Raw genomic sequence first — 27,928 nt, 5'->3', positions numbered from 1 at the left:
AGCTGGCAGTTTGGGATTAAATCAGCCCTACCTCATGCTTTCTGGCAGCCTTCAAACACACCTAGCATTTCCTCAAAAGATTACTTAGAAATTTGCCATTTGTGGGAGCACATTCAATGGCCTGCACTTCAGCTCCTTACTTTGAATTTGGGAAAATATCAATGCATTGCTACGATGGGAGGGGTTGGTATTCTCAATTTTATATCCTTCCAAAATCTGTGATGGGATAGGGTAGAATTAGAACATTGTGAGGTAGATTTTCACTCATGAGCTCTCAAATCTGTCTTTTTTAATAAAGGCAAAGATAACATAAACAGGAGTGACAAGAAAACAGTACATATTAATTTTACCTTTTTTCCCTATGCCTTTCCTTTTTCTTTATTCCTTTTCAGTCATCTTCTTCCTTTTTATTACTTTAATAAGGCCTAATTATGGGGGGGGGGGGAGTTTAGCACATACGAAGTAATTTTAAAATCTGAATGTAGTTAAATGTGTGTGTATCTGAATAAGCAGTGTATCCCAAGGCAGCCTAATATGCACTGCATTTTGCTACACAATTGGTTTTAGAAAAATAATTTTCATAATTACAGTTGGTTTGGTTTAATGGTATGGATAATTATTGTGGGTAAACATTTATTTCAAAAGTATTTTTCTTTTTTCTGTAAAAAAATTTAGTAGAAAAGTCATATTGTATTTTGTGAGCTTCTTGGCATTTTAAAAAGTCATAACAAGATAAACGATAAGTAATTTTGAAGACATAGATACTCTTTCTCTTTAGCAGCATGAATTTTCTACTAATCTTTTAATAACTCAATCAAATTTAAACAATAAATATTCTAGCTACCTCTTAGAAAAGTCTTCTCTGAATTTTCTGTTCTTTCCACAGTGGAACTAGGATTTCATCCAATGGAATTGCACTGTCAAAATAAACAAAAGTCAAACACTTTGACAAAATATTTTTGGCTTCTTCAAGAAAACTGCAGTACAGAAGTACACTTAGAACATTGAAAATTATCTTCTGCTCTTTTATTTTGACATGCTGCAATTCTTATATTTCAAATAACAGTAAAGCAGTTAATTGGAACAGAAATGCCTCTCGACTTCTGATGTCATCGTGACCATATTCTTTCTCACATTACTTTGTTTTTTGGATCCTGGATGTTTAATATGTTATGATGCCAAAACATACTGTTTCTAAACAGCTAAAAACATAAGAAAGATTGCTAGAGCTATGCTATTACTTGCTGTGTTCTTAATGTTTTGTAGATGTGTGGTACATATGAGCTGCATTAAACTACTGACCAGTTTATCACAGTTTATTCACCACACACATTTATTTGTGCCCTTTTTCTCTCAACCTCTCCAGCTGGACATTCCTTGCAGGTACTGTGGCCCTTGGAGAGCTCTCACTGGAGCAGATTTGTTTGAACAGGAGAGGAATAGGGAAGGACCTTGACCCCCAACCCTGTTCTGCTGCTGAAGGGGCAGGAAAAGAAGTTGAGTTGAGCCCAGCAAAAGATGGGGGGGAGCTACTGGGTTTTATATTTGTTTCTGTTTCTCACTATCCAAATGTATTTTAAATAGCAATACATTTAAATTCATCTTGGCCAGCTTTGTTCTGTCCTAGATGGTGTCCACTAAGTGATCTTCCTGCCCTTTATCCTGGCCCATGAACTCTTTCTTCCTATTTTCACCCCTTGTCCTCCTGAGGAGAGGGGAAGTGGGGTGAGCATGTGGGTGAGTGTTTGGATGCTAGCCAAAGCTTATCCACCATACAATATTTACATTTCTATTAAACAAGATCTATTTTACTCAGATTAAATTATAGTTGAGCATAAATTGATTTTTTACTTTGCATTTCTGTTGCATATTCTAAAATTATTAAATCTCTTCTTATAGGCTGTCTCTTTATTGCTACAAGTGACAGAGTATTTTTAAACTTATCAAATAGGAAGATGAATGTCCTGCTGCATTTTCCTTTATGTTGATACACAATTCCTCTGGAAAAGACTTTAAACAGCAAGTCAAGGACCTTTGAGCTTGTCCTCTGATTCTCCATGGGAACAGAGGTAGGATCTCTGATTATTTCAGTCCTCCTAAATCTGTAATTTCTTTGTGGATCAGCAACAAACTGCTAAAGAATCTACCAAAAAAGCCCACATGGTTGTATGACTGGGATGAATCTACAGTTTCAAAGATGATGGTAAAAAGTGTTTAATTTTGCTGTTTGATTGTGAACTACACATTGCATCTGTTAAAAAGTTTTGGTACAAAAAAATCTGAAAAAAACGTGACTTACTATACTTTTGCATGTCCCTTTCAAATACATGTAGAGACCAGAAAAGCACTTGAACACAGTTAACTTGCCCTTCTCTGTTTCAGGCATTCTTTACAGAGATAGTTGCTGGCAGGGGGCACTTCATATCCAAGTCTGTCTGCATTAATGTTTTATAGAGCCCAGACAATCACTTTCAGCCATGCTTTAAATTTTTGATTTATCATAATAGCCTCCAATGCTATGAATCCATAATCAATCATAATATTTCATTAACTCTGGATGATTCAATTATGTGACAACTTTTTGTAAAGCCTACAGGAACTTAAAATGTCTTTATATTTTACAATTATTTCAATATTTAATATAGATCTGAATAATTTCTGTTCTATCTGATGAAATTATTACTTTTAATAGTGTATTTATTTAGTTTCATTTATTTTTTACTGTTTCTATCATACTGTATTTCTCTTAGGAAGAAAAGCCTGAAAATTTAATACAGAAATTTTAAATTTTTTTCTTTGATAAAAATTTTTGCAATTTATTCTAAAATGAAATAATAGGACTCTTTTAATAATAAGAAACTGAAAGGAATCCTGAGGAATTAGAAGACTGAAGGCGGGTTTTATCTTTGTGTCACGGAGGAAAACAATTAGCTGCTATTCTAACAAAATATCTGCACTTATTGTGCATCCTGTTACAGCTACCAACATGAGCTGTTGGAGTGGGTTCTTCTGTCCCACGGAATGCACCAAGAGAAGTCTTTTCCTGTTTTTCACCATCTCTTTTACAATATATTTGATTTCCTCTTTTTATACTTCTCCTCACCTTGCTGCTCGACCTAAAAGTAATGGTCTTCACATGGAAAGTGAAAAGAGTTTATTTAGAAAATTATCTATAAATTTCAAACAAATCTTAGGGAAACAAAATGGAGAACTACCACCTGAAAATGAGAAATCTGGGAATAAAGCCACGCCCACTCCGACACGGCCATTTGCATTCATTATTAACAAAGAAGAGAAGTGTAAAGATAGAACACCTTTCTTGGTATTGCTGATATCAACAGCAGCAGCCGAGCTGCAGCACAGAAAAGCCATCCGGGAGAGCTGGGTGAGCGCAGCCGCGGCTCCTGGCGCGGACATTGTTCGGCTGTTCATGCTGGGCAGCGACCCCAGGGGTGACAAAGGGGACGTTCTGCTGAGAGAAAGTGAGCAGTATCATGACATCATCCAGCCGGACTTCCTGGACACTTACAACAACTTAACTCTTAAAACTCTGATGGGCATGAGCTGGGTGGCCACCTACTGCAGTGGCACGAGGTTTGCTATGAAGACAGACAGTGATGTTTTTGTCAACACGATGCACTTGATTGAAAAGCTCCTCAGGCCTCTCCTGCCTCCCACAGAGAATTATTTCACAGGCCATTTAATGACAGGGCACAGCCCTATTCGGAATAAAGCCAGTAAATGGTACATATCAGAAGAAGAATTCCCAGAAAACAAATACCACCCTTTTTGTTCAGGAACTGGCTACGTGTTTTCTGGAGACTGGCTGCAAAAATTGTAGATGCTTCTTTAATGATTAAATTTATACATCTGGAAAATGTTTATGTAGGGTTTTGTCTTAATGCAAAGGGAGTAGAAATAGCACCATCTCCTAAATCGCTGTTTAACATACACAAGGTTCCATTTTCTCCTTGTGCGTACAATGAGTTAATTACATCTCATCACATTGAGCCACATGAGCACATACTCCATTGGGAAACACTGCAAGAGAAGAAACACACATGTCAGGAAAGAAAGGTCCATCCTGGAGCATCCTAGGAACTTGCTTTGACAATGGGCAAAGCAGCAGATGTTTTCTTAGTAGCAACAGAACACCTGTGTAATGATAACTTTCAAGGTCCACGGACATCCTGAATCAGGTGCCTAGGTTTTGTATTAGGTTGAATTCAAAGGATTTTTCCTACATAAAGAAGCCTTTCTCTGTTGAGTGAATTCTGATTTACCTTATTTAGTTTTGGATGAAGCATCAATTAATTTTTAAAGCCAGCAAGAGACCATATCAACCCTACTGAAGAAAAAGCAAAGACAATGCAATAAAACTTGTTCTTTCATTAAAAATGAATAAGTTCATGTGTTAATTTCATACTGCTTGATGTAATTTGCCTATGTACCATTAAATGTACTCATGTGGCATTCCAGTGTGACCAAAGAAGGAAGCATACAAGATATCCTGTGCTGGGGAATTAGTGCCAGAAATGTGGGCAGAAACTGCGTCTTCAGAAAATCTAACATTAGCATTTCCCAGATCTCAGTGCCCAGAGTGGCTACTACTCTCTGTGGTTATATATACATAGAAAACCTCACACACAAGATACCACTTATTTGTTATCATGGAGATGTAATAAAAAGAGGAAAATTAAATGCAGATAGACTGACCTGTTAGTGATATATTAAATTGCATTTTAGGGCATTCGGCTGTGTACAAAATATCATCATAGTTAAGTAAAAAATAAGATGGTGCTTACTAACCTCAGAAGATAAAAGTTTCAGTCCAAATCCAAATCCCTATCAGACGCACATGGAAATCAGAATGTCAATCACATGAATACCAGACACTTCAGCTGGAAGTGAAAAGTGAGTATACATTATATGCATCCCCAATGACATTTTGTAAATGTACATGATGGTGTTTCATGAAGAAGCCCCTGAATCCTGCAGTGCAGTCTTTGTGTGCTCTGTGCAGCTCCATTCCACCCAGGACTGACAGACGGTGGGAACCTGTGGTGCAGCCAGTGAACACAATGCATTTCTCCCTTACAGGAATTTGGTCTTAGACCTTTTTATTAAGGAATATTATTGCTCAGCTAATACCTACACAGGACAATTTTTCTATCTCAAATGGGCCCCTATTCATCTGGACTTTCAAGACCTTTTTGCATTTAGCTCGGGAAAGATACAGCTAGCAAGGACAACATTGCCTCAGGGCTTTCCTGGCCCTGAGGTCTCTCCATAATTTCTGAAATGTTAAAAGTTTTACAGGAAATTGTGTTAAAAAAATTAGTCTTGTTGGACATAATATGTTGATTACTTGATAGAAACCATGACATCTTGTGATGCCTAGACAGGCTGAACCTGGAACAGAGACTAGACAGAACTAAAGGAATAAAGTAGGTATTTGTTAAAAGGTCCTAATGGATACACCTTGGGCAGTACAAGAGCCTGCCCAGGGCTACACCCAAAATAGACCCAAAATGGTCACAAAAATGGATGACTCGTCACGAGGCCTCTCACATTTATAAGTCTTGGTCCATTGCATATTGGGGTTGTCCAATTACAGCTTCAGGTTGTGAAGTTCCATCCTCCTTGTTGCTCTCTTCAGTTCTCCATTGTTTATACTTTTGGGCCTGAAAATTGTAATGGTTGTCCTTGATCTCAAGCTGGAATAGGATTGTTTTGTCTACCTACCTTGTGAAGAGAACTTACTGATACTTCATATGAAGCTCAGAGCTACACCCCTAGGCAGCGCAGAATCTGAAAAACATGAAAGCTAAAACTTAAGGCATCACTTGTATAGCTGACAGCTTTATCTTGCATTAAACCATGCAATGAGCTCAACTCTGCAGTCTGTTCCCTTTACCTGGGTGGGGAGTACCAGGTCACGCATGGTTGTGCAGTAACAACCCACAAAGGTGAGCAAAACCCAACAAACTCAACCCTCGCATGTTCTCCTATTGCCTGCATGGCAATAAAGTTCTTCAGGTCATTCAGTAATTCCTGAAGATGGGGCCCAGCAGAAAAGGACTTGGAGATGCTGGCTGAGGGCAGCTGACCAAAAGCCAGCTGTGCCAAGGTAGCCAAGGATGCCAAGGGTATCCTGGCTTTTATCAGGGACAGTGTGGCCAGCGGGACCAGGGAAGGGACTGTCCCTCTGTTCCCAGTACTGGTGAGGCATTACCTCAAATCCTGTGTCCAGCTCTGAGCCCCCCAGTCCAAGGAAGACTTTGAGACGCTGCAGTGAGTCCAGAGAAGGACAACTGAGCCTGGAAGGGCCTGGAGCACAGGTCTGAGGAGGAGCCTGGAGGGGAAAGGAGGCTCAGGGGAGACCTTATCCCATTCTACAACTGCCTGAAAGGAGGTCATAGAAAGGTTGGTTTCTTCTGCCAGCAACCAGAGACAGGATGAGAGGAAATGGCCTCAAGCTGCAGGGGAGATTCAGGTTGGCCATCAGCAATAATTTCCTCATAGAAAGGAGCTGTCAAGCATTTGAACAGGCTGCCCAAGGAAGTCGTGGAGTCAACATTGCTGGTGGTGTCCCAAGAAGTGACAGGACATGGCATGTGGCATTCAGTGGTGTGGTTTAGTTGGCATGGAGGTGCTTGGTGAAAGGCTGGACTAAATGATCTTGGAGGCATTTTCCAACCCTAATGATTCCATGATTGTATAAGATAAGGTAATGGAGGCTTCACCACAACCTAAAGCTGAGTGCACAAGCAGCATAATCACTAATAAGCATTAACAAAGACTTGCCAGCTGTACAAATAAAAGGCTATAAAGATACTAATTCATGGCTTTTGTTTGGAGTCTGTGGAGTCTGCCACACCACTGTACATTTATGGAAACAGTGAGAGTTTATAAATCCTAGAAGGAATAAATACCAAACCTAAAACTATTAAAAGCTATAGACTTGCCAGCTATACCAGTTCATCAGCCAGCCTATACTGGTGAAAGGATACAAGAAATAGGAGAAGTAATCAGTACGATCAGTAATTGGTGTGCACATGAAGTAGTACTTACTCTTTCATTTCCATGCTTTGCCTCCCAGTCTCTCTGCTGGTTGGCATGGGCCAGTTCCAAATCATAACAGTTTAAAGTCTAGATTTTATAGAAAATTTAGTTCACAGGAATGTCAAATGCTTGGTTTTTTACTTAATGAAATAGAAATATTTGCCTTCTTAGGAGGCAAATATTTATATCTTAAGCTTCTTAGGAGTTTATATTTGTGTTGAATTACCATTATTGACATCCTTGCATTGGCAGTGGAGGAAATAATTAAGTATATAACAATATTATCATTAATATTTTTAATTAGCTTCAGAAAATGAAAAGAAGCAAAATCTGGGTCATATCTTGTAACTTAATATGAATTATTAACTCATTTCCTGTATCACTGCAATGCATATTCTATACAAGCACAAGGAACAGAGGCTGAAATTTTGAAGTGCTACTCTTTAGACATTTATTCATTGTACATCTGTTTCAAGGTGCGTAGGGTTGTCTCTAATAGAATATCAAGAATATGCAACCATATTTTATGCGTATTTCTTAGTTTTATAAATTCTGCATTTATAGCACTGCCTTGAAGAAGTATTTTTATAACCTTGAGGTACAAATTTATGTACCTGCATAGAACTGCTTCATGTTATTAATTCATTTCCAGATTTTAGTGGCTGGTTTCCATTGGATATCAAGCAGAATTCAATGCTGCAAAATCTCATGTCAGTGTTCCAAAATTACAGAGTGATTACTTTCAGCCCTAATTCTCTAGAAACCAGAGAATTGTGTGTTACCTCTGCTGCACTTGATGTCATTTCAGTTTTCCTCCTTTGCTGAAGCCTAACATTTATTTGTTCTTTAGCTTTTTTTGGTGCACGGGTAAATAAAGCGGTGTAATATTCAGTAATTTGCATTTGTATACTTGTTATACTTGTTTGGAAGTTGTTAAAGTGTAGTTGTGGTATAAAGTTGTTTGTGAGAGAGAAAATATCTATGCTGGGAAATAACTGATCTTAATTACTGAGACAAAATGTCACAACTTCAATAATTCATTTCCATTGCAAGTTTCAAAAACTCAAGAACTTCATGCTTTTTACTTTGTACCTGAATTCATGTGTGTTGTGGAATTGGAGTGAAACAGTTAATGAAACACACTGCATGCCATTGAAAGAGTTCTTGAGACTTTTTTTATTGCAGACTAGGTAACACATTTTCATAGGTTCCGGCTTTGCTGGAAATTCCCTTGAGAATGAAGCAGTTGTTATCAGCTAGCGCTTCCCTGTCTGGGTCAGTGACTCGGTACCAAACTGCTTGGGCTGTGCTAAGGCAGTGCTGGGGAAGAGGGCCATCTTTGGGTTGTTGACAGAAGTGAGCCAGGAGGAAAAATACATACAGTTAATACAGAGAGAAATAATCTTTTTTTTCACAGCTCCACATTTCTCCCTCTACTGAGTGCACTGTTGCCTGCTCACACCCCTCTGTTCAACAGTCATTTGACCCTGCCCATTCTAGAACTTCATCATCCCTTCTCCAGCACTGAGCCTTGAGACTCCTGTTCCTCAGTCTGGTCTCCAGTCCTGTTAGGCTTGTGTTACATTTCTGATAATCATGATGAGAAAAGAAGTGTGTGAACATAAGATTGCCTGCAGGATGACCATTAAAGAATCACCTCCCTGGCCACTGAGGGACCGTGCATACTGTCTCATTCAGGGAAAATGTAGTGGTGCTTAGGCTGGTCTTGGAAGATCAAAATCCCACTAGAATGCAGTCTGTCTGTGAAGATACTCCAGAGGAAGCAAACCTGTTCTGCTTTCAACATGAAAGACAGCATTATTCTGAACAGCTGAACTTCGCGATACTTTATTCATGGGTTATTAGAACTTCTGCTTCATCAGCAACTGTTAGTTTTTACTACCTTGCTTGTCTTCCAGCAGATTTTGAAGAGAACTAAGTGTTTGGTTCACAAAGATTGCCTTGCATTCATTTTAGGGACTCCAAGTGTCTCCAGCTGTCTTTGTGTTTGCTTTAGCAAATCTTCTGAGGCTAATGAGCAATTAGAAATTCATTAAGCCTGGAGAAATACCAGGTTACATTAGATGCCACTATTCTAATCTAGCCAAGCAGCAATTCTGCTGAGTTAAGTGGGCAAATGGACACAGCTGGCTGCTTGTTTCTGCTGCTTTATGGGCTGTTAAATGGGAGGACTCAAGCCCTCGCTATGGATCCTTTTGGCAGAGAGTCCTTAAATCAGTGGTGTGTGCTGTACACACACACAGGAATTCCTGTGAACTGTGACTCAGGCTAAAAGCAGTGTGCAGCCTGCCTGCTGGAGGATAGCCATGGTTCTGGAAGCCTCTCTGCCTCCTTGAGACTCCATTAGAGAAGCCTTCCGTATGCAACAACAGATCCTTCTAATATTTTGGAATGAACATTTTTAAGAAACTTGTATTTTTTAAAAAAATATTCAACTGGAATAGAATCTTCTCCCTGAAGGTATTAAAAATAGAAAAATTATTCACACTGCCCATGGAAACTCTTCTGGGTAACTTCTATGGCAGGTCTTGGACAGGATCCTGTACCATATACTGTTTGTTTTTCTTTCTGAAAAAATGTAGACTTCAGTCTGTGCAGCTGTTTCAATTGTTTCTTTGTTTCCCACAGTGCCCATTTGAAATACTTTATCTGTGAATAAACTAGTGAATGACTCCAGTGTGGAAAAGCACCGAGCAATAATGGACTCTAAGCAGAACCACTGAATTGTTAAACCTTGCAATCATTAAAAGGAAGGCAGGAACTAAAAGCAGATTTGCTGTCATTCCTAATATGAACGTGACTTGATTTCAGTATCCGTACAATGCTGGTAAACAGGCTCACATTCAAGAGCTGCTTGCTGGGCAATCTGGTTGTAGTTTCTGTTTTAGAAATATAATGTACTTCTACCAATTAATATAGAAGAGAATACAAGCAGTTTTGACTGTTTTTTTTTTTTTTTTAAATAGGACATCAAGAAAGTTCAGAGAATAATAATTTTTTTCCACATTAGACTACCTGCAAAATTACTTGGGTCTATATGGACACTTGTAACAGAAGGGAGTTTAAAACCTCAAGTATGTTCTTCCCTATTTGTGACAATGATTTTGGAAGATCATGGACAGACATGCTTAATTCTGTAGAAAGCTTGACCAATTTTAGTTGCTTCTTACACAAGCAGATGCTTTTGTGTCTACTTCATGCCAAAGCAGAGCTTTTAGATCCATAATGCCTTTTCACACTATGTGGAATTACATTCATTTTGTGAAAGGGCTATAAATTTCTTTAATCTTCAATGAGATATGTAATTTCATATAAAAAGGTATCACTTTTGGGTAATCTGGATGACTAGGCATGTAATGTTATGGATAAACTGTAGTTCTGGCATAATCATGAAAATGTTAAGGGCTTGCTGTAGGAATCATTCGCTAGAGGGATGCTCTCACTTCTGTGTTGTAATCTACTCAGGTTTCTACAGAAAAACCCACCAAGGTTCAAAGGATTGTTTCACCTGAGCTACCCCTGTATGCAGCTTCACACAGTAACTCCCCAGTTTTTTGCCAGTGTTGGGAGAGCTGCCTGTGTGAGATGGGAGGGACTTTCCTGCAGCTGGGCTCTTCTATCACTGATGTGTCTCAATCTCAGTCTCTGCAGCATGACCAGGTTGTGTCATTCAGCCTGGTCTGTGTAAACCCAGGGAACAAAACCCAGGTCCTGGAGGCTAAAATGGGACTGAAACTAATCTGTGCTAATAAAAAATGGGAGATAGGCTGAGATTGAAAATAATTTCAAAGACTGAATTCTTGACACACAGAGCCTTGTTGGCAGCTTTAGGTATTAACATATTTGCTACTACAAATCAGGCATTGTCTCTCTGTGGGCATCAGATAATCTGACACTGGTCAGAAGCTCAGTCACTGACATGCTGCCACCTAAATATGCTTAGGAGCATCTAAGCAAAATGTGGTAGAATCTGACATTTGTTCATGTGGGTTAAATAGCAACAGGTTGTCATCATTCTGCTAACCCGACAAAGTTCAACTTCCATACTGAACAGGCCACAGACCTGACAATCCCTGAAATTAGAGTTTCTAGGCACCACATTTCTGCATTTGGTCACTTACCCACTGTCATTTTGTTTCCAAAATCTGAATAAAATATACCACTCAGCTTGCAAAATGGTTAGTGGAAACAACATGTGTATAAAACTGTCTCTGAATGCTGTGGTGAGTTCCATATCAAAGTTGTGTCTCCTCCCTGGTGTCCTGTCCCACTGTATTGCAGAAGCTGTTCTTTCGGCTGGGTCCAGCATTTGGAACATAAGTCAATGGGTCGGGTCGGATCAAGTATCTACAGAAAGAAACCACAGCTGTAACTAAAACAACATGCTGCACACCAGGGTAAGTGTATACAGTTGTAATGTTGAAAAGATCTGAGCAGGACTTAGACTTTGAAGGAGCTTGGTTTGGTTCCTGTGGTAGCATTGGTTAGATTTTTTCAATTTAAAATGCAGAGTAAGAGGAGGATGACAAGTTAACAACATTATAAAAATAAGTATTATATATTTATAAGTGTATTTAAAGTATATACAGATGTAGTATAATTAGATGTTTCTTTAAATAGAAATCTAGTTTTTTTTTTTGCAGGTCTTGTGACTGTTTATGTGCTTTAACTTACACTATATCATTCAGCTCTAATCTTGTATCTGGAGAAGGGTTGATCAGGATGTAGGAAAGGGTGTTCTGATGATCATTCATTTCATCTAGAGGACAGGGGGAAAAAAGTACCAAGTAAATTACATTTACAAATGAATTGTGAGAAGCATTACTTCTGATATATTAATTTGATGAAAGCTCATAGACCTTCAGAAAAGTGTCTGGTGTCAGAGTGATTTCAAATAAGTTTAGCAATTTCTTTTCAACTGTACTCATATTGAAACTGCCTGACATTATCAGATTATCTTTTGAGTTATCAGCTGTAAAAACATCCTGTTTTCTAATGTTTTAAAAGTCTTCTGGTTTTTTTCAGTCAAAGAATTTGAATGTAACCCAATTTCAGTGTGATTTACCAATCTGTCCGGCAGCTTAGGTAAGTTTCTGGTGAGCAGGGACTCCTGTGCTTGACTGGCATCAAGTTCAAATGATGACCAAGGTTAAATGCAGGTGTATGGCATCCTCATCCATATCCAGATATGGTCAACATAAACCTTTTTTTCCCTTTTTTCTCTTTATCTAGGAAGCACTTCCCTTTTATCACATGTGCCAAGGGCTTGAAATGTGAAGGCTGTATGGTATGTCTCTTGCATTTTTAACTGTTCTCCTAATGATGGGCTGAAATGAAGACTGACAATTTTTATTTTTAAGGTAGGTCTAACCTACACTTTTGTAGCTGTCATTGCAATATATTTTGTATCATTTTCTGTTGGCACACTCCTTGGGCTGCTGCAGTGAGACTGGTTTTAATCTTATCAGACTGAAGAGGAGAGGCAAAAGGAGAGGCAGAGCTTTGGTGTTAAATCCTCTGCAGCTTTTTAGGAAAACGTATAACTCAGAATCAGATAAATGTAATAAGTAAAGCATTTAACTATGAAGATTTTACTGCTTTGCAGATGGTATCTAATAGTCCTAAATTTGAGTAATGAAATGAATATTTACTTTTGGGTTTTAACTAGGATTTGAAAAGAAAAGTAGGAATACAACGAAGTTTTCTTGTTATAAATATTAATTAAATTTACAAAACATTTTTCTGTTTGATGAAATGTTATTGTGGCCTGTGAAATCAGTGGAAAATATTTAGGCCTGAATCTTTCTGCAGGGAGGTGTATAGAAACATGTTGTAAGAAAGCAGGCATAGAAATTATTCAGATGGGGTGTGGAATAAAGAGCCTGTATTTACAGATATAGAAATTCCTAGTGTTTCTAGGAAATCAGAACCCATAGTCCTGGGGTTTCCACCCAACATGCTACAGGGCCAAGGCTGGAGAAAGGCAACCTAGGCAGCTGTGGTGCATGTGTTAAAAAGTATTACAGAGCTCTTGTCCATAGCTTAGAAAACCCCAAACCAAGCCTACAAACTAAAAAGCAACCTGAACCAGGCTTGCTGGAGAGTGATTTGATGGATAAAAATGGCATCTAAAGACCTAGTGAAACATGCTTTCTAAAAATGACTTTCATATGATAATTTGGCATTATTTTTGAAGATTGCGGGGAAAAGGCAACATCCCTCAGGTATAAACAACCCCCCACCCTGACATATGAGTGAACTTCACAAGAGCCCTGTCTTCATCTTTATTTCAAGAGCTTTGTGGAAATATGGTGCAGCTGTTCAATGACTGGGGAATGTTTATAAATTCAGCATGCACATATCATCTACTAAATATAAATGTGAATGACGTGCTATCTTTTGAGCCTTCCATCTCAGCATAGGAATGGGTGAGAATTAAAAAGACTCCAAGTTACTCTTGGTAAATTAAAAAAGCAAACAACGCAAACCTAAACCAACAAAACAAAAAGCACTATCATAAACTTAGTATTTTGGTTTTGGCTCCACCATTTCTTACAAATAGTTCACCTTGCACCATGCAAATGTTGCTACTGAAGTACTGTATAGCGGTACCGTATCCTGCTGGAGAAAGGCCCAGGTGCTTCATTCTGTTCTTCACGAGTTCAGCAAGCTCCTGCCTTTCTGACCTCCTGTAGAGGTTCATTCTCTGCTGGTTGATCTTCTCAGCAGTTTTGGCAGAGTGCCTGGGCGCCCTCCTGCTCAGACGCCGTGCCCACTGCATGCTCTTCCTCCGCAGCAGCGGGTGGTCGGACTGGTCGCTGGAGGTGGAGTTCCGGTGGTTGCCGCGGCTGCTGAACTGCTCCTTGGTGTCTTTGGTGTCCTCCCAATCCTCCACGCTGATGGAGATTTGAGACTTGAAAGGAAAAGGACAAGAGAGATGAAGGGCTGTATTAGATGGAAGCAGATTAGATGTCCTCTTTCCAACACTGCAGCTGGACATGGGGTTTGGCTGCAAAGGAGCTGAGGGGATTCAGCTCTTTGTACTTGGCAAGTGTTCCTGAACTGGGCACCCTTTACTAGACTTTGACTTTTCATGTAAAAAGCTCATTTATAACATAAATACTTTCATCAAGTGCAAAAGCAGGTTAGCAAAAGTGTTACTTTCTGGCCAGTTGCACTGTGATTCTGAGAAGAGCCAATTTAGCCTTCTAATATTGCTCTTCCCAAATCTAGGAATCAGTTCTGACTGACTTTCTCCCCAGTCTGCATATTTTCAGAAATCCAAGTTGTGTAACTGCTTTTTACACAGGTGTTGTGCCTTCATTAAGTAATGGTTCAACTTTGGCTGCATTGTTTTCAGTACTCTTTTATGACCACAAGCAGAACATGCCTGTTAACTGTGTCTCACATTCCCAGGTCTTCCTGACCTTCCAGCACACATGAAATTAGGATGCATAACCTTCAGTGTGATTCAGGGCACCTCTTGTGAAAGCAGTAATTGATTCCTACCATAAAGAATGGTGATAGTACCCATGTAGAGACAAATCCTCCCCATAATTAAGAGCCAAAATCTGTTGCTCTATTACTGTGTTTTCCTTGTGCCACCAAAATAAGACCAGTGGTATGTGCATGTACAAGTACTGAAATAACACGGGTGGATGGACTACAGGTGTATTTCTAACAAAGAAAAGTTCCTAGAGAACATAAGAGGAAACATTTCAAAAGATAACTTTCGTTTAGATAAATTGTTTCAATGTGTATTTTAGATTTAATGAGTAGTTTAATTTCTAGTTTCAAAACCACTTCCTTAACAATCCTGAGTTCCTCTTGTGCTATTTGTATGTCTTTTATTGATGCTGGAATAGCAAAGTCCTTGATGGTGTCAGTAAAAGCACATTACTCAGTTACTGGTCACAGATTTCAATGTGGTGAGTGTTTAAAATAAATACATGAAGTATAAAACAAAGATGATATAAATGAACAGTGTGAGTTTGTGTGAATCCCCTCAGACAGAATATGCTGGTAGCAATCAGTGAATAAAGGAACTTTAACAGAGGAGCTACTCAATGTCCTTTGTCCACTAACATGAAATCTGAAAGCAAGATTCTGTTGACCTAATCAGTGCTGAATACAACCTATCTGTAAGAGGCTCACCACAGATCCGTGAGGTTTCTGGGGTCCATAAAATAGTATTGATATGAGTAAGCTGAATACAGTGTGAAAGATACTTGTATTTTTAACTTTTGAACAAACTAGCTTTTATCTGTGTAAAAGAAAAAAGCAACAAGTAAACTCAATCAAACAGCAAAACAACCAAACCCCATAATTAAAAAGAACACTATAGATGTTTATCTTGTAGCACTTCAAGTAAAATCACATTTTTAAAATTCTAGACTAGGATCTTGCAATAAGCCTCAAATAAAGACCAGCTAATTTATTGAGGCTCTTCAGCTTAGTCTGCAATAGAAAAGGGATTTCTGGTTGGATTTTTTTTTTTTAAACCACCTGATTTTCTGAAGTTTTTTTACTGACTCCACTGAGGTTAGGGAAGAAGAGAGAACCTGGATCCCTTTGAACAGGAATGTAATTTGATTTTGGTGTTTGTCAGACTGTCATTTTGGGTTTGTGGGCATTTTACAGCAAGGACTAAGGTAGACAGAGTATATTCCATAGGAAAAGGTGCTACTTATGGGTAGGAAGGACTATTTGGTATGAACAAATTGATATTGGTATGAACTGAGTGTAGAGGATGGTCTTGTTTTGCCTTTCTTCCTGCCTGCATTGGCAGCTTTCCTTGACAAGCTCTTGGCAAAACAAATAACCAGACTTGCTGGCAACAGTAAAGGCAGAGACCAATCATCATCACTACAGGAGGGTAAGTCACTTCTTGAATCAGAGATTAAATGGGTGAGGCCAAATGAAAGAATAAATATTTTGGTTTTGTGAAATCTGTAAATCCTTAGCTTGAAGTTTTGAAACACTGGCATAGGTGAACTGAAAGCACAAAGGAAGGTGATAAAGCTAAATATTTACTTCAGCAACGATGAAGGTCTTATCCTGCCTGTTGAGAACGTGCAGAATGGCTCTTTGCTGTATGCAAGAAGTTCAACTTAAAGCAAAATCAAAGCCCAAACTCTCTTTCAAAAGCAGCACAAAAGTGTGTCTGCCAGTGACAGCTGTTAAACACACAGAAGATAAAACTCCAATGCAAAGAACTTCTGTGTGTCCCCCTCTGATTTAACCAGTCTTGAACTTCATTTAAAAATACTTTCATAATTATCATTACTTTGAGGTTTGATTGTTTTCACTGAATTTCATTTTCTTGTTCCATAGCAGGTAAATCTGTTGCATGAGAAGCATAACTGATGCCACGGTGTCACTCCTGTGCCACACAGAGAAGAAACACTTGCCTTTAAACCCTTGGGTTTGTTTGCTTTTTGTTTTTAAGGGCAGGTTCCTGTCTCACATATCCCACTATGTGTCCTGAAGGGTGTGATTGTTCACTTGTGCTGCCAGACAGCTGTGACCTACTCAGGCATGATGCTCTAATAGAATGTTTCATGCCCTAAAATCTAAACATTAGGCTCGTCAACACATGGCAGGAATGGGAATGTAATCACAGGCACACCAGTGTACATATTTGAGGTGATGGTGATTGAGATATCTGTGCTGATAACACCAAACACTGATTCACTTCAGATTTTTGCTCCCTTGCCTTGCTGCTCCCTGGGAGCTGTGTGTAAGATGTGAAATATTTGAAGGTGTAGTTTCATCTGTTCCAGCCTGAAGCAGTCACTTATTTTTTACCTTACTGCAAGTGCTATACTAACTAAATTTTACTGCTCTGCCTACCAAGAGTGCTACTTGCATCCAGGGCTCTAGAAATGCTTTTCTGCTCCAAAAGCTTTCTAAACCATTGCTAAGTACAGCCACATTTTCCTTCTGTGATAAACTTGGGGATTTTGCTCCACTAGCATTTAATGTGTTAAAGCTTAAGGCTTTCACCAGATGATCTTTTCACTGTAAAGATGATTTGCTGCCTTCAGAATTCAGCAGGAGCAGACCCAACAGGAACCAGAATTCCACAGGACACCTTTGAAATTCCCAGTCTGTCAGCTTTCAGATTTTAGCAAGCTGTTTGTGTCCAGAACAATGGACCAGCTTTAAGATCCATTTACTCAAGGATGATCCATTGCACAGTTCCATTTTCTCTGAGGATTTCACTCCCACAATTGAACCAATTGTACAGTTTCTGGCTGGGATTGAGTCACATTTCTTCATAGCAGCCTGTATGGGACTGTGTTTTTGATGTGTGATGATAATGTGTTAATAATGGGGATGTTTTCCTTACTGCTGAGTGGTGCTTACACTGAGCCAAGGCTTTTTCTGCTTCTCAGCCACCCCAGCAGCAAATGGGCTGGGGAAAGCACAAGAACTTGGGAGGGGACACAGCCAGGACACCTGATCCCAAATGACCAAAGTGATATCCCTTATCCAGGCTGCTTTGCTCTGCAGGAACAGCTGCAAGAAGATGAAGGAATGAAATGCTTGATGGAGCTCTGCTTTCCTGGAGATGGCCAAACACCCCCTGCCCATCACAAGTGTGAGCAAACTCTTAGCTTTGTTTTGCTTTTACTTAAGTTATCAAACTGCCTTTACCTGAGCCCAAGAGATTTCTCCCTTTCAGCCTCCCAGTTTTCTCCCCATCCCACCTTGGGGGGAGCAAGCAAGCCAGCAGCTGTGAAAGGCTTGCCTCAACCAGGACACCCAGAAACAGGCAGACAATAAGCAAATACTTACTTGTGAAGACATTTCTCGTGACTGACAAAGGAAGGGGAAAAAGAAGACAAAGGAAGGGGAAAAAGAAAACAAAAGACAATTTAAACAGAAGTGAATCTAAAGAAACAAATATGGACTGTTAAACAGCAGCCACAGAAAAGCAGCCATACAGGTAATGAAAAAAGATTTCGTATATTTTTTAATATTTTTTTAGTGTAGTGGAAATGGTTTGGGTCATAGGCGTGATAGTCATTGAGAGGCTGGCTAGATTCACTTCTTATTTAGTTACTGGGTCACTAAAAACTTGCTTTATTTTTAAAGAAGTTATGAGTGTCTTTCAGTGAAGCGAGAGCTTCTCATTTGCACAGTGAGAAAGGAAGTGCCAAAGGATAAACTGTACGTATTAAATATTAATATTGGCATATTTTGTCCTCGTGACTCGAGTTACCCATGTTATTATGAGACAGCAGCCTCATAATAATAATGTGCAGTACAAATTTAGTTTCTTATTTCTGTTTAAACTCAAATTGATAATCATGTTGAAGGTTCTATGAGTTATAAACCTTCAATTTTATGGCTATAAGTTCATAGCCATAAATGGCCATCACTTATATGGCTATAAGTTCATATTCCTGAGTAAAAAGAGTGAATTACTTTTCTCTTTTTTCCATTTTAAAGATCTTACCCAATGATTTTCTTCTGGCTTAATGCATTGAAAAGCTAAAATGATAACCCATGCTAATATTTCATTAGTGAAATAAGTAAAAAAATCCTTTAACTTCAAAATAAACACTTTGCAGAAAGATTAGGGCTTTCAGCATCTCTGTGTTTGTAGGTCTCTATCCATGAAGGCCACAGATGCAGAGCAAGATGTTGCTCTTTTGTATTCTGGGGAATAGGTAGGTGAGGGGAGATTTCCCTGCCCCTCTCTAGAGGGAGGAAAGGTTGTACAAATTCTGATTCACTAAACAAGAAACTGCACAAGTATTTGTGTGAAAATTCCACTAAAGGTCTGCATTCAAAGACTTCAGCTTAGAAAGACCAACAACTGCATTTTCTTCACTTAATAAAGGAGGAGTGCCATTCTTCCACATTTGTCCAACACCTGACAATTTGAAAATTTAACCAGGAGGTTTCTCCAACTTCCCTTCCTTAATCTTCTACCTGATTTAACTCAAATGCTTTGTGAGATTACTTGTGAAAGTTGACAGGAAGTAATAGCAGAACTACTAATTCTCTTTTTGTGGACCTGAAGTTAAAGAGCCAGCCCTGAATGTGAGAATAAAGCATTGCCATGAATTTTAACTTATCCTTATTTAATGAATTCTTAAAATCTAGTATGTCCTCTGTTTTGTGGAAGGCTGTTACAGACCTTTTTTTCATATTAGCAGTAAGGCTGACTACATTCTTCTCCAAGGAATGATTTTGATGGATTATGTTAAGGCTGCTATAGTTCAAAAGAGATCATTGCAGTGACAGAGTCCACTGGCTAAGCTGTAAAAGCCACCTGCAGAGAAAGTGATGGTCTACAAAGAGATAATCCCATGAGCTGGGTGGGATTTTGCACAGCTTTTTTATCATCCTTTTATAAAACTAACTTCAGCTGAATGTACTTCCTCAAGAGCAAATCTTGTCATTAAGCATTATATGCCTGAATTTTTTCTAATATTTTTCTGAAATATGGAAAATATAAATTACCTATCTTGGAAATTAGTTTAAACTATGTCTGAGTATTTCAAAAGAAAGGAGAGACTTATTGCTCACTGTTGCATTTGAAAGCCATGGCTTAATAAGATGGCAGTACTAATGGTCATGTAAACACATGGATAATACATGACAGAAATCAAAGCTGCCCAAACAAAAGAAGTATGTTAAATAGTCAGGAAAAAGTATTTTTGCTATTTTTTTATAAGCAGAGAGATGGAGAAATGTACACATTTATGTGGCAAACACAGAAATACATATATAAAATATTGTATTGTTCAGCAGCTAAATTTAGAGAGATCTCACAGTACTTTGAATAACACTAACTAGAAATGAGCAACAAGAGAGTGAATTAGAAGGTCACATGAGCATGAAATGCCACCTGTTTTGAGACATGGACACATTGTTGGTACAAGGGCCAGAGGGCCTGGTGAAGGGTTTGGTGCAAACCCTGCTGCTGGTGAGCACAGTGAGGCAAGAGCAGAGCTCACTCCTGAGGCGTGCCCAGCTGCCCCTTGGCTCCCATCCATCCATCCATCCATCCATCCATCCATCCATCCATCCATCCATCCATCCATCCCCAGGAGGGGAGCGCAGGAACCAAAGGCCAGGTGTGCCCTGGGCCCTGCTGGAGCCTGGGCTCAGCCTGGGTTGTGTGACCAGCCAGGTGTCAGCAGAGGCTCGTGCACTCTGCAGTCAGATATGGAAAGCAGGGTGAGTGACCCACCTCAGATGTTGTGAGCTTCTGGGATTCTGTCCTGTAGACTCCAATTGGAATGTCTCCTGTAGAGGAACAAAGCTTCTGGTACAGTCTGGCATATGTCCTAATCCACAGATCCTCTTCTGTGATTTTCATCTGAGCAAATAGTAACAGGAGGGAGGAATTTTAACTCTTGAGGGTTTATAATTTGTTCACTCTGCAACTCATGAAAAAAAAAAACAAACTAAACACTAGCTGGTAATTATCCCATTGTAGTGTTGCACCTTTGCTCTACAACAAATCTGTAACTTCTATTGAGTTTGTCAGACAGGTTCTTTTGCTTTCTCCCTGTTTAGAAGACATTGTAGTAGAAGCAGTTTTGCATTATGAACTTCTGGTCTTGGTTTAAGATTACTTAAAATTTACATGGCAGCCTTCACCCAGTGTCTATTTTTGACTAAAATATAAATGAATAAACTGAGTATTGTCAGCAGTAAGAAACTGGTGTGGACAGACTGAAGTGCATGAGCATTTTGAATTTTGTCCACCAGACTGCAGGCTGAAGGGAGGGGAGGAAGTAATACACTAAGCATAAGTGGCATAGAAGTCTTACATGAAGCTCACTTACTTCATTACAAGCTTCGTTTTGAGATGTATGAGTTTGTTTTTAGAGATTCAATTGTACTTTCAAGTGTTCTTACATTCACTGTAATGAAGCTTAATGATTGGCCAAAAAATATGTTATTTTTATTTAAACAACTTTTCTAAACCATCATTGATACCTTCCTGCCATTCTTTATAGATGGCCACAAAGCAACTTGTAAATAACTCAACTTGTAATGATCTGTTTGCTACGCAGAGTATAGTGGGTGTGGGAGGAAACAGAAAAGTGGGGTTTATTTTAGTAAAAATTACTTCTGTTGTGTTTTTATTTGTGTACATACACAGTAAATTTCACTGGGGAATATTGACACATATAATAACTAGATGACTTTTGAATTCCAACTCCTAGTCATTTAATACAGCTGATCTTTATGTAAAAATTACTCATGGCCTTTATTGTCCATAGGAATGGAGACTGGGAGATAGTCTGGTCAGGCTGCACAATACAGGTTCCTGGCTGTTACATACTTAATTTTTACACTGGTTGCTAAACTGCCATTGCTATTTCATATAAAATGCACTATTTCTGTGTTTTCCTGACTTTCCAATTTTCTGCTGAATAAAATGCATTGCGTTTTCTCAGGGAGATGTTTTTTGCTATGGAACTAAAAATGAGTATGTTTTCTGTTTAATTGCCTTGTCTTCTCCCTGATGAAAAAGGAAACAGATGGCCTTCCTTAACTTTCACAAAAGGAAATGCCATACAAAGAAAGTTGAAGTATTTTGCAGACAGTACAGAATCTTCTCTGGTACTCTGTACTGATTGGGTTTTTTAAAATAACTTACAGAACAAAGAAACCCAGATCCTGGTGTGGTGTCAAGTCCCAGCAGAAGTCTTGTGATAGAAATCATATAATCTTTCACAAATGACTGCAAGATATTTTAACAGGAGAGACAGAAAAGAAAGAAAAAAGCTTTAATGAACAGAGGAGTAGGCAACCATTTGCACTGTGTATGACTTTCAAAGTAATTATACATCTGTGTTTACAGTCTATCTCTTTAAGTATCTTAATCACTGTAGGAATACCAATCCCTGTCTTTTGGCTGAATTTACTTATACAAAGGAAGTTTTCCTAAATTTCCTAAAGGAATGCACAAGATTCAGCAGACTAAGGCATAACAAGGCACAGGAAAAGCAAAGAAGGATGTGTCAGTGGAGTGAGGTGTTAGCCCTATGAGGTGTGAAATTTTAATGAACTCTTCAGTGCAAAAGAAACGCTGGCAGATGTTAGATGGCTCTGCAGTCCTCAGTGGGTCCCTCTGAGGTGACACTGCTATTATTTTATTCAAATGAATCATCTGAAGGATTTTTAAGTGTTGATATGCCTTGTTGCTCTGCTAAAAAGTGTTAATATTGGTCAAAAGGTAGAAATTAAGTTTAGTGTAGAAGTGTAGACTAAGACCAGGAATGGACCTTACAGCAGCTAAAATCACAAATATTTCTCCTCCTGGGTTGGGCTGCTGGAATAAGAGGGGTCCATGGGGGTGCTCTTCTAGCTGTGGCTGAGCTGTTCTTTGCCACCTGTACTCACTCAGGTGTAGCAGGGCAGCACTGCAGCCCTTGGAACTCAGCACACACCGTAACTCTGCTGGCCTCATGCAAATACACAGCTAACCAGGAAGTTTTCACAAAGAAATACCCCACAAACGTATTACCGAAATCCTTTAGAGCTATAGAATCTGGATCTGTTCAAACTCAGAAGCTAGATGGATTTCATTTCATACATAGTAATTCAACTATTTTAATTTTTTCACTGGTAGTCTCCAGTTGTGATGGGCTAAATGCCAAGGAGCATCTCAAATAAAATTTGTTTTCAAATTAAACATATTTATTATCTTGGCAGCATCATTTCTGCCATAAAATTTTCATTAGATTAACAAGTTTTTCACCAGCATTTGCAAGACCAAGTTTTTCAGTTTTCAGTCACTGTCCTAAAGATAATTCCAAGGCTTTTCCTTCAGCCTTTGGGAAGGACAGAGCTGAACCCTGACATTTCCCATGTCATTTGCTCTGTTTCTTGCAGAAGAAAAAGACAGAAAATGGGACTATGAAAAAGAACAAAGAGCTGCTGTTTTAGAATTTCTAACTTGGAGTAAGAAAGATAATTCTAGAAAAATGACAGTTCACCTATGAGCAGTAGCAGTTCAAAGGAAGGACAGGTGGAATTAAAGTGACAATGAGCACGTGAGGCTTTTTGTTTTAAACACTTTCTGGTGAATGGTGTTACTCTGTCAAGTCATTGCATGATTATTCATGTTAAGAGCAAATATAAAATATTGAAGTCACTTATGTGCTGGCAGGAGCTGTTGATGATTAACAGATCAGTTTCTATATTTAGTCTTTGGTATATTTACTATATTATTTACTATATTTCTTTTTTAATATTGTGGTATGTGATACTGATATTCTGGGGCATGATTATGAAGATGTTTTATATGCAAATACATTTATTTCTAGAACCTTAAAATACGTATGCCCATATACATGACTGGTTTTTATATTAATGGCTTCTTGAGAAAAGTTTAGCTCCAGAAATTTTTCTATTTATGTTGGATTTGCCTTCAGGAAATAGATTTGGAAGTAGAATTGCGATGAAAGAACACCTTTCATGCACCAAATTACCAAGTAAATTCATTTCCCTGCAAGGATGTTTTCCACCTGAGAACTAAAGCTCCACAGGCTATCCCCAGGTAGAGGCAAGGCAGGAGGCTGCTCAGGTGAGCAGATAATGTGGGCCATGGTGGTGTTCCTGCTGGTGCTGTGTGCCTTGATCCTGGCAGGGTGGTGCTGGGGGTTGCTCCTTGGGCATCCTGCTGAGTCCCAGGGTGCAGAAGTGTGAGCACTGCTGAAGAGTGAGCAATATTGGCCTATTTTCCACCGTGAAACTAGCAACTACTGACTCCATTTGCCCTGACTGAATTTTCTGATTTTTTTATCTTCAACTCTCTGAAGCTGTGCTCTTCTCTGATTCTCACTGTCATCACTCCTTCCTGGATTCTGAGCCACAAGGTTGAACTGCTGCCTTTTCTTCCTCCACTGTCTCTTTGTAACCACTGAATGCATTCCTTGCAAGGGCAACCATGGCTTACTTCACAGTGTAATGACAGGGCCTCTGCAGCTCTAGTCAACATGAGTGAGAGGACACTATGAAGTAATTGAGGTCTTTATCAGCAAATGCAGGAGACTAATAAATTACATATTAAAGTACTTCTGTTCCTTTCTGTTAGGGACATGATGTGTGGGAATGGGCACTGCGTTTTTTATTGCAGAGTACAAGCCTTATTATTCTATATAATCTGTAATTTATGTAGGCCTTATCAAAGCTATTTGACTGTGGAGAGATACATTAACAGTATCAAATTATCTAACACCAGATTTTGTGCAGTCAGGATGATTTTGGGATTGAAAACTGAACTAACATTTCAAGCATGCTCCATTGTCTTTTGCCATTGATTGCTTACAGTATAGACACACTTTAATGGATCCTATGGCAGCAAATAGGGTCATCTAGCAATTAAGCACAATAAAATGGATAGCAATACTTGTGTTAAGTCACGTTACTGTTCATAGTACCTGATAAAGCAGTGTGTCCAACATGCTGATGCTGAAAACCCTGCCAGCAGCAAAGGGCAGTCGAAACATAAATGCCAGATTAGATCCCTTCTCCCGCTCTTTCTGTTAAGGAATTAAAACACAGAAAACATTTTTAATGCTGGTTTTGGAAGGACTGTAACAAAAACATGAAATAGATATTATCCTGAAAGAAGTCAAAAGTGTAAAAGCCTTTTATTCTCAACATAGTTTCTTCCAACAAGTATGCAGCATCTTTGTTCACAGGTGCAGTTTTTCAGGTTGAAAGACACTGATCAATGTATATGTTTCAGCCATCATATCTCAAACTGCATGGGCATATTCCACCCATTCAGTTTGAAAAGATGGAGGGATATCAGCTGTGCTTAGCTCCTGTTAACCTGCTCCAATTCCTTGGTGCTGACAATGGACTGCCATGGTGGTCCAGGACATCTAGGAACAGGAAAGAGAGCCAGGATCTGGTACAGAAGGGCAGGAATGGCACAGGGGTCAATCAGTGCCCTGGTGCTGCTGGCCAGACCTTTTCTGGTACTGACCAGGATGCCATTTGCCTTGTGGCCACCTGGACACAGCCTGGATCAGGCTGTCAAGCAGCACCCCCATCCTTGAGCAGCTTTCCAGCCTCTCTGCCCCATCCTGCAGTGCAGAGGTGATGGTGACCCAAGGGCAGGACCTGGCCCTTGGCCTTGCTGACCCTCATACAACTGGACCAGGCTCGTTTAGTTTCCTTCCATCTCTTCTACAGCCTTGCTTTTCCTTTATTCTTGCTTCAAAGAGATCTGTGAGAAATATAATCATATTTTCTAGGAAAGAACAAATAAATTTTCTAGTGTTGATATGGAACGACTTCCTAAAAACCTGTCAGTTCAACAGTCAAATTTGTGTGCTAATTGCTAGCACAATTTTAGAATTTATGTAAATTGTTAGAAATCTATGTGAAATAAGACAGGAATAATAAGAGGTACCAATCTCTTTTTGTAACTCATATGTCATTATTGTTTTTTATTACTTAAGGTTAATTCAGATCTGCTTAATACCTGGATTATATTAAAGAAAAGAAAATGGAGATAGGAAACAGAAGGCTCCATCCTGAAGTTAAAAAAGCAGCCTGGCTGTGTGCAAATGACTGCAAATATACTGGGCCATCCCAGATAGATTTCTGCTCCCCTAATATCTGTGTGCTTATCCCTGTGAAAGATACAAAATCACAGGATTGAGTTTGATCAAAAGATATAGGAACTTGTTATTATTTCAAAATGATCACTTACAGCTTTAGAATTTTTATCAGTAACACCTGCAATGTTTACTTGGAAAAAAACCATAGCAAACTGAAGTCTGAATCCTATCCAAAACACTACAAACCCTTTCTTTCAAGAAAGAGGGAGTGGTTAGCTCAGTTTTCTTCTTATGCAAGACAAATGGAGAACACAGATGTCAAGTTTAGTGTGGGTGTTTTGTTTTTCCTTTCCTCTGTTGTATAAAGGCTTTCTCCTATATCAGTGCTGAGTTTACTGTCAGATTTATTTATCTCTAAAATAAGAAAAGTTGCAGCTGCAACAGCAGATGGACATCTGATTTGTCTATCTGTCTTCTGCAGCCCATTAGGTTGAAAAGCCAATTTTGCAAATGTGTTTCACTGCTACCTCAAGGCAACTTGCCTGATATTCTCAGTCTTTCTGAAAATGAGGCGCTTAATGCAGAAATAACAAGCAACTGTATGTCTGACTGCTTTAGGTAATTTTTACTGGAGTTTTTAATTGCCTTTCATCTTGCATGAGGGAGTTCTGAAAGATCAAATGAACTACAGCACCACCTGTGAAGTTCTCCCTGCAAATGTTAAGATGAAGTGACTGGGAAATATTAACACCAGGCAACTGCAAGAGCAATGAAGAAAATGTTCTTTCTTTAAGATAATTTATCTACCTCCATTTCAGCAGAGCATAGTTTGGATAGGAAGTTTATTAAATGTTCACCTTCCAACCTATCCTCACAACTTTTGCACAATAAATTAATAAGATAGTCAAGAAGTTAAAATATTTTTAAGTATTTCCAGAATATTTGCTTGAAAAATTAAGGAGCCTATGTAAAGAAAGAAAGAACTGAGATAAAAATCCTGGTTTCACTGCCTTGAAGTAGACAGCCCACAGAGAATTCCAGAATCCAACTGGAATCGGATTAAGGGAATATGTTAACAAATAATTTCAAATTATACATAGTCATAGTACAGCAAGACATTGAGCTTGGTTGAACACAGTGTTGAAGGCCCCAGCCAGCTGCTGGCCCTTGTTGCACTGAGAGAACTGGCAATGCAGATTCCAGCCAGTTGTACCTTATCCTTCATGGATTTACCACAGAGGGAGGAACTGCAGGAGCCACAGGGGCAAACCTTAAAGGGTAGTGGAAGGGGCATTATCCCAGCAAAGCTGAGCCTCCTTCCTCAAACAGCTCCTCTCTAACTTCTGTTTCCTCCAGAGCTCTCCATGTCTCTGTCAGAACACCACCTAAACACAAGATCAAGCCTTCATGCTGCTACAGGTAAAGATAACAAGTCACTAAAGGCCACCCAGATATTTACATCTTGTGTAAATATGTACATATAAGTGTGATATTCAACCAAGTAAAATATTTACTTCCCATCCTTATCCTGTCATCCACACAGGCTGAATTTTGGCAGCATTCAAGAAACTGGACTGGGAAGGTAAGTTTCTTTGGAAAGGCTTTTTCATGAAGCATATATTAAAATTACCAACATAAATATTGTACAGTAAATAGTGAACTCTGAATTCCCCAAAATTTAGGAAATTTATGGCACACCTAGGAAATGGAAATTATATGTTAAATCTGTACGATGGTAATGATTTTGGCATGAATTCAAATTCACCAAGATATGTAAGATATCTGAGGTGCACCAGCTGAGAGGGTACATAAGGAAATCCAGCAATCATAGTGACTGATAGACTGATAAGGGAAAAGAAAAGAATGCAGTGAAGGATTTCTGCCCTTGAAGACTGTCACAGTGACATTATTTGTCTCTCACAAACTCAGAATATGGTGGGTAGGTCAGATCACCAGGGAAAATTTGTGAGAAAGAGGATTGTGCTTGAGCTTAGAGAGTTAAACAAATGCACAGTATTACTTCCTATGCTCCACCTGTTTTAAGTAACAGTATTTTGAACAAGCAGATTAGATTTATCTCCATACAGCCACAGCTCCACAATCTGAAAATGTCAAATATACACATAGACTATGAAGGTTTTAGCTAACATTTAAGTAGTGTCACTGTCCCTCTCATTCTGACAGAGAACAATTACTGTTCTCAAACTGTCCCATTAATGCGAATATCTCCCACAGATACACAGAAATGTGTACAGAAGACATAATTATAGTGCCTTTAAAATGAAGAG

The 27,928-nt window shown here is 38.9% G+C and overlaps 2 protein-coding genes and 1 long non-coding RNA gene across 13 annotated transcripts in view; 2 read left to right on the top strand and 1 right to left on the bottom strand.

Moving 5' to 3' along the window:
• Positions 1–2,986: 2,986 nt before the first annotated feature.
• LOC102067434 (beta-1,3-galactosyltransferase 2-like) lies at positions 2,987–3,985 on the top strand. The gene has a single exon (XM_074546269.1). It carries the CDS (start codon positions 2,987–2,989, stop codon positions 3,839–3,841), a length of 855 nt encoding a protein of 284 aa, XP_074402370.1. The 3' UTR covers positions 3,842–3,985.
• Positions 3,138–27,928, bottom strand: part of KCNT2 (potassium sodium-activated channel subfamily T member 2) — a 119,735-nt gene continuing 94,944 nt past the window's right edge. For 3 of the 11 annotated variants that reach the window (XM_074546263.1, XM_074546260.1, XM_074546265.1), the window contains 7 exons: positions 24,507–24,608; positions 21,719–21,802; positions 20,297–20,425; positions 17,887–17,907; positions 13,654–13,999; positions 11,761–11,845; positions 10,660–11,433 (listed from right to left, as the gene is read on the bottom strand). In XM_074546263.1, the coding sequence (XP_074402364.1) occupies positions 11,322–11,433; positions 11,761–11,845; positions 13,654–13,999; positions 17,887–17,907; positions 20,297–20,425; positions 21,719–21,802; positions 24,507–24,608 (879 nt within the window). In that variant the 3' untranslated portion in view covers positions 10,660–11,321. Of the gene's footprint in view, positions 5,812–10,659; positions 11,434–11,760; positions 11,846–13,653; positions 14,000–17,886; positions 17,908–20,296; positions 20,426–21,718; positions 21,803–24,506; positions 24,609–27,928 lie in introns of those variants that run through there. The other 8 variants (XM_074546268.1, XM_074546267.1, XM_074546264.1 and 5 more) reach the window with 5 other exon arrangements.
• LOC113459275 (uncharacterized) overlaps positions 11,304–27,928 on the top strand; it is a 58,546-nt gene continuing 41,921 nt past the window's right edge. The window contains exons 1-8 of the long non-coding RNA XR_012581399.1: positions 11,304–11,483; positions 12,112–12,171; positions 12,319–12,446; positions 16,420–16,510; positions 17,602–17,689; positions 17,774–18,037; positions 26,997–27,059; positions 27,184–27,222. This is a non-coding gene — a long non-coding RNA (uncharacterized LOC113459275). The remainder of the gene's footprint in view (positions 11,484–12,111; positions 12,172–12,318; positions 12,447–16,419; positions 16,511–17,601; positions 17,690–17,773; positions 18,038–26,996; positions 27,060–27,183; positions 27,223–27,928) is intronic.

The sequence above is a fragment of the Zonotrichia albicollis genome, chromosome 8 (genome assembly GCF_047830755.1).
Source record: "Zonotrichia albicollis isolate bZonAlb1 chromosome 8, bZonAlb1.hap1, whole genome shotgun sequence".
NCBI classification, from domain to species: Eukaryota; Metazoa; Chordata; class Aves; order Passeriformes; family Passerellidae; genus Zonotrichia; species Zonotrichia albicollis.
Note: the sequence above shows the minus strand (reverse complement) of the source record. Positions and strands in the feature narration are given on the sequence as shown.

What these genes read in the sequence shown, in the direction of transcription:
- LOC102067434 (XM_074546269.1), top strand. Translation starts at nt 2,987, where the DNA reads ATGAGCTGTTGGAGTGGGTTCTTCTGTCCCACGGAATGCACCAAGAGA.